The sequence below is a fragment of the Plectropomus leopardus genome, chromosome 3 (assembly GCF_026936395.1).
Source record: "Plectropomus leopardus strain MGB_pleo_1.0 chromosome 3, ASM2693639v1, whole genome shotgun sequence".
In the NCBI taxonomy this organism is placed as follows: Eukaryota; Metazoa; Chordata; class Actinopteri; order Perciformes; family Serranidae; genus Plectropomus; species Plectropomus leopardus.
The window spans coordinates 25,368,948-25,382,236 of record NC_142178.1 but is presented as its reverse complement, the minus strand read 5'-3'; the positions used below and the strand labels follow the sequence as shown (position 1 = coordinate 25,382,236).

The following is a 13,289-nucleotide window of genomic DNA, read 5'->3' as shown; positions in this document are numbered from 1 at the left end:
CATTGACTGGCTAGACATCTTCTTCTTCATTGCCTTTGGGGGCATATTACCGCCACCTGTTGGTTTATCTGAGGCTAACATGAGGCTTGGATTTACCAAAGTGAAAACTTCTCTGTATGACATTACCTCTTTTTGTTGCTATCCTTCCACTGTAGCTCAGAGAGCTAACATTTCATAGGCAAAAAAAACAAATAGCCGAAGCCTCACATTAGCTCCATATAAACTGTGAAATACATTTTTGCACAAAACAAAGAATGTGGATTTTGTCCGCCATCACTTACACTTAAAGCGACTGAAGGGATTTTTTTATGTCCGGTATGAACAGCAGGAAAAGTTATGGCAAACAGAACCCTGAAGTTCATTTTGGCACCTGATTGTTGAAAATGGTAAAGAAGTACCTTGTTAAAAACCTTCAAGATTGCATCTATCACTTCTCACTCACTGGAAAAGCCAGAACCTGTGAACATACAAACCATTTTTCAAATTATTCTGCACAGTGAAGCTCAAACATCAAGGTGAGTTAACAATAAGCAAAAACACATTTTTAGCGGAGGGTCATTCTACTATTGTTTTGTGTATCCGGCTAAAAGAGGTAAAATATGACATTTGGGGGCTTTATAAATAAAATGGACTTGAAAACACAGAATGAATCATTTGTGAAATGCTTCTGGGAACATTCAGCCACTTCGAAATGTCCTGTTAACCCAACAGGAACACAAGGTGGTGCTGTTTTACTTAAAATGAAGGCATTTGAGCAGCACAATTCAGATTTGTCTATAAATACTTTTCCTTTGATCTTGGCTGTTTAATCGAAGATTTTGTTTAATTTGAAAATTCAATTGTTACCTGAGGAGTTTTTACAAAATCTGAAGTCTAAAGAAATGTTTTACATTTAGAGAAAGACAGTAAAGATGAATTTCTCCCTTGAATTCAACTTGGTACCCAACTGACAAAAGGTTTTTATACTGTGATGATACAAGTCTCTCTTTTCATTATCATCACAATAACACAGCGTAAATGTAGCGCTGAGTGTTGTGGGCTTTTTACTTTAGATAGCTTTGATTCTTTAAAGCTTAAAGTTTCCACAAAGACTAAAACATGTTATAAGCAGTTGTGTTTTCTCCACCTTACACCATCAATACATAGCACATCCACCCATGCACATTTACATAATAACCTCCAAAGATGACACACGGACTGCTACATCTGGCACTTCCAGCTCTGGTCTTTCCACCAAACAAGTGATCAAATGAGCCAATGGTGCCTTTTTATTTTTCTTACAAAAAAAAAAAAAAACATGAAACAGTTCAAATATGACCACTTGGGAAGCAAAATGCTATACCAAGATGACAGTGACCCAAAACATGATAATAAAAAAAGGAATTCATCAAGTAATACTAAAATAGAGCATTAAAATCAAAATGTTACAGAGATGCTTGCATGGAATAAACAACATGGCTAAAGACCACACTATTAGCTACCAGAGAGAAAAGACAAAGGTCCATTGCAATAAAAGAAAGACTGCCAAGTGCTGGGGTAAATATATATATCTGCTTCATTTGTCATGTTTTAGAACAATAAAATATAGGCCTCTGAGCTATCACTCTCGCCTTTGTCCTAATGTTGCCTGCAAAAATACCAAGAAAATTGACATATCCTGACAGTTTTTAAAAAGTACACATACTGAGCATTATTTTACATCTGAGCAAGACTCGAGGTCACTATTTGTTACAAATAGTTATCAAAAGAAGCCTTAAGTTTCAATTTTCTGCAAGACGCTTCAACAAGAAAAATGGCTTTCCTGTGTCCAAAGCTTATTTTCATATATACCACTATATAAAAAAAAAAAAACAATATTTAAAAAAAAAAAATCACTAAAATATACACCGAGAAATTGAAACAAGGGTTCAAAATACAAAAAAGCATTCAAAATAAAATTCAGTCTAAAATGAAAAGCAAATCAAAATGTTGATCCTTTTTTGCACCAACTGGTCAGCGACAAACTAAAAATGGCGTCTTGAGGACGTTTCGTAGACAAGATGAGATCCCTCCGGCTTCCTTAGTGCAGTCTAAAAAGAGGTGTTTGGTCGGTCGGGCGAAACCCCAAATGGTCTCAAAAATCCAGGGAGAGAGAGAGAATGGAGAGGGGGAAGGAAGGTGTTGAGGGAGTGAATGTCAGCCTAATGAACTATACAAAAGGAACCGAGGTGACAAATAACTTACAGTAAACTTGGAAACAGGGGTTTGGGTGGTGCAGTGAAGAAGTTTGTGCGCACATCAAAATTGCTGCTGTTTTCAGTGCAGTGCCTTAAGAATTGCGATAAAGCTGATTGTAAAAAGGAAACTGACAAAAACACAGACGTCAAATTGATTTCGGTGAGAGGACGTGGTCGCGTGAGGGTGCTCCTACTAATCATGATTGTCTTGTTCAGTTCAGTGTCTCTACAGCAGGCGCCTTTAGGACGGGAGTAGAGTCAGACAGTGAAGTGTTTTGGGTGGTGGTGGTGGTGGCGGCATGTGACTGTGTTGAAGAAAGGGGGCGTAAGGGTTAGGTGGGTTTGGGAGGAGGGGGAGGTGGGGTCCTCTGAGAACGGGAGGCTTCAGTTTGGAGATTTAAGGGTCTTCATGGAATCTAACAGGCCTCCATCTCTAGCAGAGGGCCCGTAGCTGCTGCCTTCGCTTTGCATGTGGAGAAATTGTTCCGTTTTCCTCCTGGAGAGAAAAAAAAGACAAAGACAGGAACAAAAGAAAAGCACATCAATCAACCGCTCTAAGTATGAAGTTACTGAATCTGTATACAAAAAAAAGAAAAGCTTTTTTTCTCATCAGCAAAAAAAATAGAAACACGTCTCACACCAAAACACAGGTCACAATCACATCACATTAACCAAAACCAGACACATCAAGATGACTCAGAATGACTCGAACGTGTCTCACCACGCAGGCATGCCTCCCCGGTTCAGCAAGGGACAAATTACCTGTCATTACACATCATCAATCATTATTTCTTTCTTCGTAGTGTTACAGCTGATTGAATGAAAGCCTTTTTGCAGCAGGGTTGCGCCAAAGCGCTGAACTACAGAGGGGTTATAGGTCAGCGGCAGGATGTGGGCCGGCCTGGCTTTGATCTGCTTTGACATGGGGGTTGCCGTGACCCAGCTGGCAGTGTTACGCTCTTCCTTGCCCTCCCCTGACTGACTCATTCCTCCTCTCACTCTTGAGGCGAGCTCCCAATTGTGTAGCTTCTGGATGACATTTAGGCTGCCGCTGCAGGTGGGCGATGGGAAAACAAGGCGAGGAAATGCTCTCCACACAGAAGGATCACCGCATTGACCCAGTTTGTTAAAACTAGCAGAGTTCATCTATGTTGGTAATTATGTGAACCTGCGCGGTTCAGGTGCAGATTGACGCTGCCGTGTAAAAAATGTTACCTGACTGCTCAATCCACTTCACAGGACTCTCACGAAATTGGCCCCCTTCCCTGACGGGGAAATTGTTTGTCAAGCTGCAAAAGTGTTCTTTTCCCTCTCGTGATTCAGGCTTGAGCTAACGTAACAGAGTTAGCTTCAGTTATTGACAAGCCAAGGAGAGTTATTTTAGACCCGAGCAGCATCAAATAGAATCTGTGATCAAAGTGGAGAGGCAGAGACAGAGGTGGATGGATGCCTCCTGCGACTAAAAAGATGGATGTTTTGTGAAGACGAAAAAAAGGGGAAGAAACGGTATTAGTTTGCTTTTCCCTTGTGGCAAAGCCAAGAGTGTGTTTTTGTAGGAGAGAAGTCAGCTGAGCCCTGCTGCTCGCTGCATCTTAACACTCAAAAGTCTTAACACACACACACACACACACACCACCCTGCAGACTGCTTTACCACATGTGGATAAAAGAGAACAGGACAGAGGCCACCTTTCCCGAGGAGAGCTGACCCTGAGCGGCACAGAGCAGAGACTGAAAGAAGCACAGCGCTCGGAGAGAAAGAGAGAGCCCCTGTCGCTTTTATTTACCTCCACCGCCCTCTCTCTTTTCATCCCAGGATCTCAAAGCGGGCCCGCACGCCCGGCACTGCACCCTGTTTCCTGGGGAGCATTTTTCCTTCCCCCACCACAGACATGAAAAGCTCTGGCCTTCCTGCCTGAGGAAGAGGCCTGAGGGGCTGCGGGCGAGAAGAGTGTGCATGTGTGTGTGCGCACAAGTTTCAAAAAAAAGATTGGTGGTAACAGCAGGGGTGTGTACTGGTGTGGTGGTTGGTTGTAGGGGGGCACCAGGCCAGCTCTTCACATGGTCCAACCAACACAAACACTGGGATTCAGGAGCAACTTGACCCCTCCTCTCCTCTTCTCTCCCCTCAGCTCCCTCCCTCCATCCCCTCCTCCTCCTCCCTCTACATTAGTGCTCAGGAATGCCGGCTGGACTTTTTTGCAGGAAATGAAACGCTCCTCTGTTCAGAGGGCTAGTGAAGGTTTAGTCTTCCCCCCTCTTCTCTCTCCCCCCAATTCCTTTCCCTCTATGGGACGGAGGGGAGGAGGAGGGGAAGGAGTCGGACAAGCTCTCGCCCGGCTTTTGAAGTGTGGGAGGTTAAGATAACTGGCACAACCTCGCGTCTCAATCGCCGCTTTCACCTCCCAGGCCAAATCAAAGCGGCCGCAGCTGGGGCCCGCCTGCCTTATAGCCCCCTAACCTCCAAACCCACCAACCCACCCGCCTCCTCAGCTCCTTCTCTCCCTGCGCACAGCTCTGGGGTTTCTTTTGGTGCCATTAAAAAGGAAAACACTGCCGACAAATTACCCTAAAAATAAGCCAAGTGGAGAGAGGTGTCTCCAGCTCAGACTGAGACGCAGACTTTACCATGGCACAGAGAAGAGGCAGAGAGAAGGGGAGATATTTGGAGGAGAAAGGAGATATAAGACAGAAAGCAATAAAAGTTAAAAAAAAAAAAAAAAGAAAAGAAAAAAAGATGGAGATGAATCTGATTTATTACAACTTTTGTCCTATTTTCATGTCACATGGTGATGAGAGAAAGTCCAGCAGGGCAAAAAACAAGTGCAGTTACATGATTAGACCGGTTCAGTCAGATTACCAAAGTCACTTATTTTGAGGTGAAATGGAAATTTATTGCATCTCAGCAATTAACTGAATGAGTACAGTCTTCTTGTTACTGATAGGATGACGACCAAAATTAGGAAAATGACACTTAAGTTGTATCCTTTAACTGTCAGGTCTAAGGAAGGACATAACAAGATTCTTGCTGACTTTAACAAACGTCTGACAGTAAGGACTGCGAATGATTACTTTTGTTACACAATAATCTGTTAAATTGTTCTGACTGTTTGGTAGAAAGATAGTCTAGAGAAAAAAAAAGTTTAAAAATGCCAATCATAATTTCCCAAAGGAACAAAAATATTTGTTTGTTTTTAACAGCAGTCAAAATTTTCAATTTACTTGACATAAAACTTCTTCTATAAAACCAGCTGAAACCAGTGAATGTTTGGAATTTTTACTTGTAAGTAATCTAGACGCTTGAGTTAAAATGACTACAGATGACCCCCTAAAGTCAAATATTCAAATCATCAGTCAGAGGCCCCTCATTTGACTGAGATTTCTTCAAGTCAAGCAGTTTTTTCGTCAGTCATTGCACCTCTTGGGATGTTTTGACCCCCAAATATGTGAGCAGTCATCATTTCCACTCTGCTCTCCAGTACAGGCAGCTGCAGACTCAGATCCAGTGTGAGTCAAAGTGAGACGGAGGCAGCTGCTCAGAGGAAGATAGGCTTTTCCTGAACATTATCTTCTGCCTTTTGCTTAGAAGTGGGGAATTTACAGCTCACAGCAACTTAATACATCAGTGCCATTTGCATTTATGACATTTGGTGTCAACAAAAAAAGTATTGGTGCATCTTTCTGATCCACTGTTAGCTATCTTAGCACACATTTGCTTGGAGGGCTAACTTAGTTTGTCTACTATATGTCCAAATTCTTAAACACTGTACAGAAAACAGGGTTCCTACAGCTTTAAGAAAGTGGGATTTAAAACTTTTTAAGCTTTTTAAAGCCACTCAGACTTAAATTTAAGCCAAATTTCTCAGCAGACAAAACTTAAGGGAAAAAAAACATGAAGTGACATCAGTTACTTAAGATAAGGGAGACAGTTGCCCAAATATTTATTGTAATAGAAAACTTGCAATGTTTTTGGTAACGTTAATGCGAGAGGCATTCTTCATTATTTAGATTTTACAATGCAACATCAGTAAAACAATTTGGAAAAATCTTACTTCCCATGTCTTAACATTTATAAGGCTTTTAAAAGATCTATTTTAGACATTTTATTACCAGTTAAGGTCTTATTTTTAGATTAATGGATTCAATGCCTTTTAAGAAGAAAAAGAGGAACAAACAGTTGAATACTTATATTAAAGAGCCAAGTCCGACTCGACTGACATAATTTTGAGTCCAGTTCAGCCCTAAAAATCGTTGTCTCTAAAATCTGATGAAGACTGAAACTGATGCCATCTTTTAGTTTCAACCTGAGATCAAGTGAACACTAAGTGCCAACCCTTTGTTACATCATCCACTGAGATCAGCTCAGTCTGGCTCAGACTAACAGACTTGGGAGCTCTAGTAAGTATAATTGTCCACACATTTAGAGTCTGGTGCGGTAGTGTGTCTTGGCAGTGACCTTGGCCTGGATCACACAGCTGGCTTTGGTGACACCTTTCCAAAAGGAGCCTCCTCTTTCTACATTTGTGGCAGCGGCACTCTTAAAGACACAAGGGGAAAATAAAAACGAGCGGGCCAATAAAAAAAAAAAAAAGCACCTGGAAGACAAAGCGATGTTTGAAACAAAATGCTCTGCACTGTCAGCACTTTCTCCGGCTCTGAGACATTCCACATAAAAGAAATCGCCTCTTAAAAAAAAGCTTTGAAATTTTTAACCTCCAATCAAAATGCAGACTCAGGGGATGTTGTATTTTTTCCACAGGGGCTATCAGAAACTAACAAGTCAAGTCAGGAGGGGCTGAAACTAAGAGGGCGAAGAGAGAGGAGAGAAGACGGTGCCTGTGTTAAATATTGGAGAGAGGGGAAGGGTGGGGTCTGGTTGTGGTCAAAAGGGGAAAGGGGAGGGGGAGTCACCAAAACCCAAAACCTCAGGCATGTGTGGGTGAGACTATGGGAGTACAGGAGGGTGTGGGAGGAGGGGGGAGGCGTTGCCCACATCTGAGGCGGCATCACTGGGGGGCCCGGGCAGCTGAAGTCTGGCCGTGTGCCCCCGCATCGCTCAGTCTGAGCCGCTGCAGGCCGGGGGATGTCGGGAGGGAGAGGGGTTTGCCGCACATTCAAAGAGCCGGCACAATGACTGCTCCCTCTGCTGTGGTCTCGCTTCAAAGGCTTTCGCCGCCACTCATATTCACCGACAGGACAGAGGAGAGGAGCAGGAAAAGGAGGAGCAAAGAAAGGAGTGCTTTTGCCCAATCAGCCCTCTCATACAAGGCCATGGAAGACTGGAATAGTTTCCCTGACAATCTAAAAAATATCACAAAATATTATAGGTTTTTTTTGTGACTCAAACTGGATTTTGAGCGATCAGTCATGTCAGCACTAATCTTAGATAGGCGTCAGTCGGTACGGATGTTAGATGCTGCCCTTGTGGGTATGTGCGCTGACAATTTTGAAATCTTTAGTGGAGTTAAATGTGTCTTATATTGTGCAATGTGTACTTAGGGGTTTTATTGTGTAAGGCATCTGCACTTTATCCATTTGAAATATATCTTAAATATTTCATATTGTAATTTGTATTGTGCAATTTGCTAATACTGCTTATATGGCTTAAGGCAGTGGTTCCCAACTGGTGGGTCACGGCCCTAAAGTGGGTCCCAGGTCAACTCTGAATTGACCACAAATGACTCGTAACCATGTCAAGTTTGTGAAAAAACTGGCTGTCTTTTGTTTTGTTTTGTCTTGTTTTCGACTTTGCCCAAAGCTACAGACGTTGTTCCTTGAGCCTCCCTGAGTGACTCAGGGAAAATGCATTGAGTTCTCCTCACACGATGTGTTCAATTGGAACTTTGAAAATCCAATGATAATTTCTGTTTCTGACTGTCATTTTGGCAATTTTTATTTTGGCAGGCCTGTGGTTTGAAAGGCAAGTTTTCTTTCAAAATTGAACAAAAAAAGCTATAAAAAAAAGAAAAGACAAAAAAAGGGGAAAGGACTGCATCAAAGATTTTAAAAATCCTCCAATATTTTGAAGGGAAAAAAAATGTTTTTTTTAATTTAACAAAACATGCCTTCCAAACCTGCGGGCATAATTTCTTTTAAAAGAACTGGCCTTTTTTTTCTACAGAGGTCCAGGCTAAGCCCCCAATGTCCTCAAATCCTAGAAATGTCCCTAGTTTTAACTAATAGCACTTAATTCTTGCAATTTGTTTCATTTCATTGTGTTTTAAGCCAACATGTTATTTACTTTTTGTCAAATAAAATTGAATATGTGGTAATTTTTCTTATTTGCTGACTTTGACTGATTTAATGACGAAGGAGAAATCTGGACCCAATGTGTGAGTCTGCTTTTCGTGTGTTCTGTATTGTAAAAGTATGAATTGCATCAGTCTGTTAAGTGTAGGGCTACAGATGGAAATTAGCATCTGGCTAAATCTGGTGCAACGATGTTTTCATTCTTTGTAAATGATCAATGTAATCACATGCTGTCCTTTTGATAAATTCAAATAAACTAAACAAGGACAACAAAGAATGAGTTGGAGTCGAGGTTTTACCTCCTTCAACAATAGCCAGACTGACTATGAGTAAAATAAAAACAAACACTGCTTCCTCCAGCTCCCCTGTCCTCTTCCTGTCTGTGCCCCTGTGTTACCTGGGGGCCTTTCATTCAGAGATAAGCATCTCACGAGGGGGAGCGTTTTATAAGGTCATATATCTCCGCCTCTTCCGAAAAGGGCTGTAGTGCCTCAAGGAGCCACAGGGGTGAGGCTGAGAGAGAGGGGGAGGAGGTGGAGGGGGAGAGACACAGAGATAGAGAGAGGAAGTGGAGAAGACATCACAAAAAGCCAAGAGACTGGACCCTCATACTGTTACTGCAGCTGGCCAAACCACAACACAATAGGCCCGTGACTCAATCAAAACAAATTTCAAGCCCCAGTCTAAACAATGGGAGCAGTATAGCTGCATTTGCTCACATGTAAACAAAGACATTTAGGAGGGTTATACCCCCCTCTGAAGGTTGCCAGGCTGGGAGAAGACAACTCAGATTTGTACTTCTGAGCCAAAACCACAAACTTAAGTTGCATCGAGTTTGACATACGACCACCCTCTGGAAATCCATATTCTAAGTGCTGAGAGGGTCATTTTTCTTCACAGAGTGGGCTTTGTGGAGGTCATGGGGAGTGAGAGGACTGTGGGGGTGAACATTTCCGATTCTATTTCCTACCCACAGAAACATTAGCCGGGGCGTCGCTCTGATTTAAGCCCAAATCTCTCTCCTCCACCTCCCACTCATAACTATTTTTCCCCCCATTTTTTATGCATGTGTGAAAGTACAGTTCTAAAAACATCCTCTCATCTCCTGCGCGCTGCTCAAAGCGACTCCCAGAGTCAGTTTTGCAATCCGGATTCCTTCCCCAATTATCCCAGGTCACTAATAAGGCGGGGTGTGGAGGCACTGGGCTGTGCCGCAGTGGCCTAGAGGCTCGGTGCCAAATTGAAACGGCTCGGGAAATAGAGGCAGACGCTGAATCTTGCCTAATTGCAGCCGGAGTGTGTGGCTGGCTGCTCACATGTGTGTGTGTGTGTGTGTGTGTGAGAGAGAAATGTGCGGAGAGTGATGAGGGAGAGAAGATGAGAGGCAACAAATAAAGAAAAGGGAGAAAAAGGGGAAAGAAATGGGGGATGGAGACTGAGGATGAGTGGCAGTTGAGAGAGATTGGGTAAACTCAGAACTCGAGAGAATGAGGGATTTTCTTCTGGCCCTTTTCTTACCCCCACCCCAACACACTCACGCCCTCCTCTCTCCTCTTCTTCTACTCCTCGCTCATCAAAGTCTTTTGACAGCTGACTTCTGGCTGCACACATCAGAGGGAGCAGAGCCGGGGCACGACTCAGACAGAAAGAGGAGGAGAGAGAGTGGCCACCAAAGCTCCGGCTTGAACAACACTTTCTTTCATGTTTCTAGGCCAGGACATGTGGTTAGAAATGACCCTCGATGCACTTACCAAACTTTATTAATTGTAAAGTGTCATTTTAGAAAGGATATCCTGGATAACCTGATTTAAAATACAGTGTCTTGCACAAGTGAATGGGAAAACTGGTATCTATTTTGCATGTCAACAAAAGATCACCGCAACAACATTACTCAGTTTTATGGCAGTTTGCAGGTGTTTGCAACTCCGTGTACAGCCCTCGCAGGCCAGATTAAAAAGCCACCTTTGTTAAGAGTGTCTCCCCCCTGTGAAAAAAATGTGCAGTGGCTGAAACGGGAAAAAGCCTGGAGGGCACGCATGTGTCTCGGCCAGATAACTATCTCAAAAGGCTGTGAATCAGCGGGCTTAGTCAGACAAAAGGCAAACAGCACGAGAGGAAGCAAGACAGAGAGAAACTAAATAAAGAGGGTCGCAGAACCAGTGAGGACAGGAGGAGTTAAAACTGCACATTTCCAGTCAGTTGAAAAAAACAGGGGCTGGGGCACGGAGTGACGAGGGGAAGAGACGGAAACCCTAATTTCACATTGTCAGAGTAATGACTTCTCAGAGTGCTGTTCCACTGTGGTGAGAGCCAGCTGTGTGGCGGCCCCAGTGTTTGACATGCTAAAGATAACAAAGAGAACCAACGTCAAGCCATAAAACACTGCTCCACTACTCAACTCCTGGTTTGCCTCACAGGCAGAAAAACTCAGCAGAAGCCATAAAATATGTTAATATGAAAACGCATTAAGTCAATTTTCCCTTCAAAAAATCGACCAAGAGTGGAGCACTCCACTTTGTTATGCTGATCTTCGTTTTGAATGTACAGATGCTATAAATAAAAACTGATGGAGCGAGTGTTCAACATCCTACAAAAAGGTGTTCGAGTTACATCTTCAAAATTAACTCATTAACAAAATGTCCTTTCAGATTTTTCATATGGAGGAGACACCGATGGGGTAGAGGCGAGGGCAGATGAAAAGAAATAGACAAACGAGTTCATTTAAAGATGTTTTTTTGGCGTCTACACCAAGCTAACCTCAATCCAGCTCTTTGGGATCTGCATAAATTGAGGGCTTGGGGAGTTGTGGCAGTATCCTTGGTATTATGCATATTAGTTTAAGGCTGTCACTGAGAATCAGCAAGGGTGTCCATCCCGCTGCGGCTAGGCGCTGCTAATTATTGGATCAGAGATAAAGTGCTTTTTAGCGCTTGCTCTCTCTGCGCTTTGAAAACTGTCTGTGGTGAAAAAAGAAGAGTGAAAAAAAAGGAAAAGAAAAGCAGACCAATTTTGGGTTCACAGAGAGCCACCGGGTCAGGAATCGATCAAGTGGAAAACCTTTGTCTGGTTGGGGTGATTTCGACGTAAGACCAGATTTGCCACATCTGCCCGACTTTTTCTGCTGCCGAAAGGGAGCGGAAAAACAGGATGCTACCAGACTCAAGGGGGGGGGGCAAACAGATCCAGAAAGACACTGACAATAGAGTTGCCTTTGCCACATATTGGGAACATTAAACCTTCTTTGCACAAAAAAAGCATAGGTGACAGTTCTGTGAAGGTTTGACATGTCATCTGAATCAATATATCTCAGCATATCATTTACATGTAAAAAAAAATACCAAAAACCCCCCCAAAAAAACCACTACGGAGTGCCTTTGTTATGAAGGCATTATAGACACCCTGAAATCCCAGATACCATGAAATCTTATTAAGGTATAGCATCTCATTAAGTTCCTGCCAAACAAGCTGCTGGATCCTGCTCTGCTTCACAAAGATGCAGAGAGAGACAACACATGTAGTCCATATGGGGCTGAGCTGACATCTTAGAAGAAAAAAAAAAAGTTCTGGGCTAGTAAAACTGTTTTCAGATGTATTACTTAGTCCATGTTTAGAAAACACTGAGTGGATGAGCTGTCTGATTTATTCAGCCATATTTTTCAAAACTCTTTTTATTTTTTCGAACTCATGATGGATGAAAAATAAGCCACAAACTGCTGACACAACATCTGACCTTTAATCCAACCCATGCTCGACAAACAAAAAAAAACATTGAATTCAACGCACACATGCACGTTTGCATACACACAAACACAGAAAAAAATCCAATGGCCATTGTGCTGAGGCCATTGAGCAAACTCCACACACAAAGCACAATCCCTCTTCAGGCCTTAACACCACTGACACAATGACTATGGCGAGGTTAGGGTGGACCCTTTTCAGGATTAGTCTGTGAGTACATACTCTCGAGTCAGTGTTTAGCAGTTTAAAAAAGACTTGACATATATTGAACTGATCAGACAGGGAGGGGATAGAGGGGTTTGTCTTACCATATTCTCAGATGTACGCCGTTTTCATTCTCTGGCCTGTACCTGCAGAAAATTGCATCTTTTTTAAAAAAATTTTGACGAATCCTGAACGGCACAGATCTGTACTGTCCAGAGTGTGGACAGCAGGGTGTACAGACCAAAAAAAATGCATTTTACTTAAAATGTAATTCTCAATGGATTACAGTTGCAGTACTGAGAGGAGGCTCATAAGCGCAGCTAAACAAGGTCAGCAGAAAGACACACTGTAGTGCAGCAGGCAAACAAATAGTGCAAAGCCCAGAGTCGGTAAGTAGTCGCATAGAATGGACAGACTAATCCCAAAGTAGGTGTAATTTGTGAAGACGGGGATGAGAGAGAGGCAAGGGACAAATGGATGGCGGGATGTATACAAAGAAAGTCTGCAAGAAAGCTGAGTAAAGGCCGGCACAGTCAAGCCAGTCTACTGAATAAGGATAGTAGGTGACACTAGTTTAGAGTATACACTACTGTGCAAAAGTCTTAGGCCTCCACAGATTTGTTGTGTTGGCAAAGTTGTAATGAGGATATTTATTTTTTAATTTCTCAGTCAAACAAAGACTACAGAGACAGAATGTACAATGCATTAAAACACCAAAAAAGTCAGAACAAAATGGTTTTGTCAATCTGAAGTCAATATTAAGTGCGAAACATGGAATCTTACAACCATCACAAAAAGATAGCTCAAACAAACAATACTGAGGTTTGGACAAGTCTGGAATATAACATGGTGTAAATACACCAGAGGACTAGTATAGTAAATC

General features: G+C 42.6%; 1 protein-coding gene across 6 annotated transcripts in view; it reads right to left on the bottom strand.

Moving 5' to 3' along the window:
* Positions 1 to 1,198: 1,198 nt before the first annotated feature.
* lef1 (lymphoid enhancer-binding factor 1) overlaps positions 1,199 to 13,289 on the bottom strand; it is a 52,146-nt gene continuing 40,055 nt past the window's right edge. For 3 of the 6 annotated variants that reach the window (XM_088075947.1, XM_088075946.1, XM_042485657.2), the window contains exons 10-11: positions 12,511 to 12,552; positions 1,199 to 2,712 (exon numbers count right to left, since the gene is read on the bottom strand). In XM_088075947.1, the coding sequence (XP_087932073.1) occupies positions 12,518 to 12,552 (35 nt within the window). In that variant the 3' untranslated portion in view covers positions 1,199 to 2,712; positions 12,511 to 12,517. The remainder of the gene's footprint in view (positions 2,713 to 12,510; positions 12,553 to 13,289) is intronic. The other 3 variants (XM_088075944.1, XM_088075945.1, XM_088075943.1) reach the window with 1 other exon arrangement.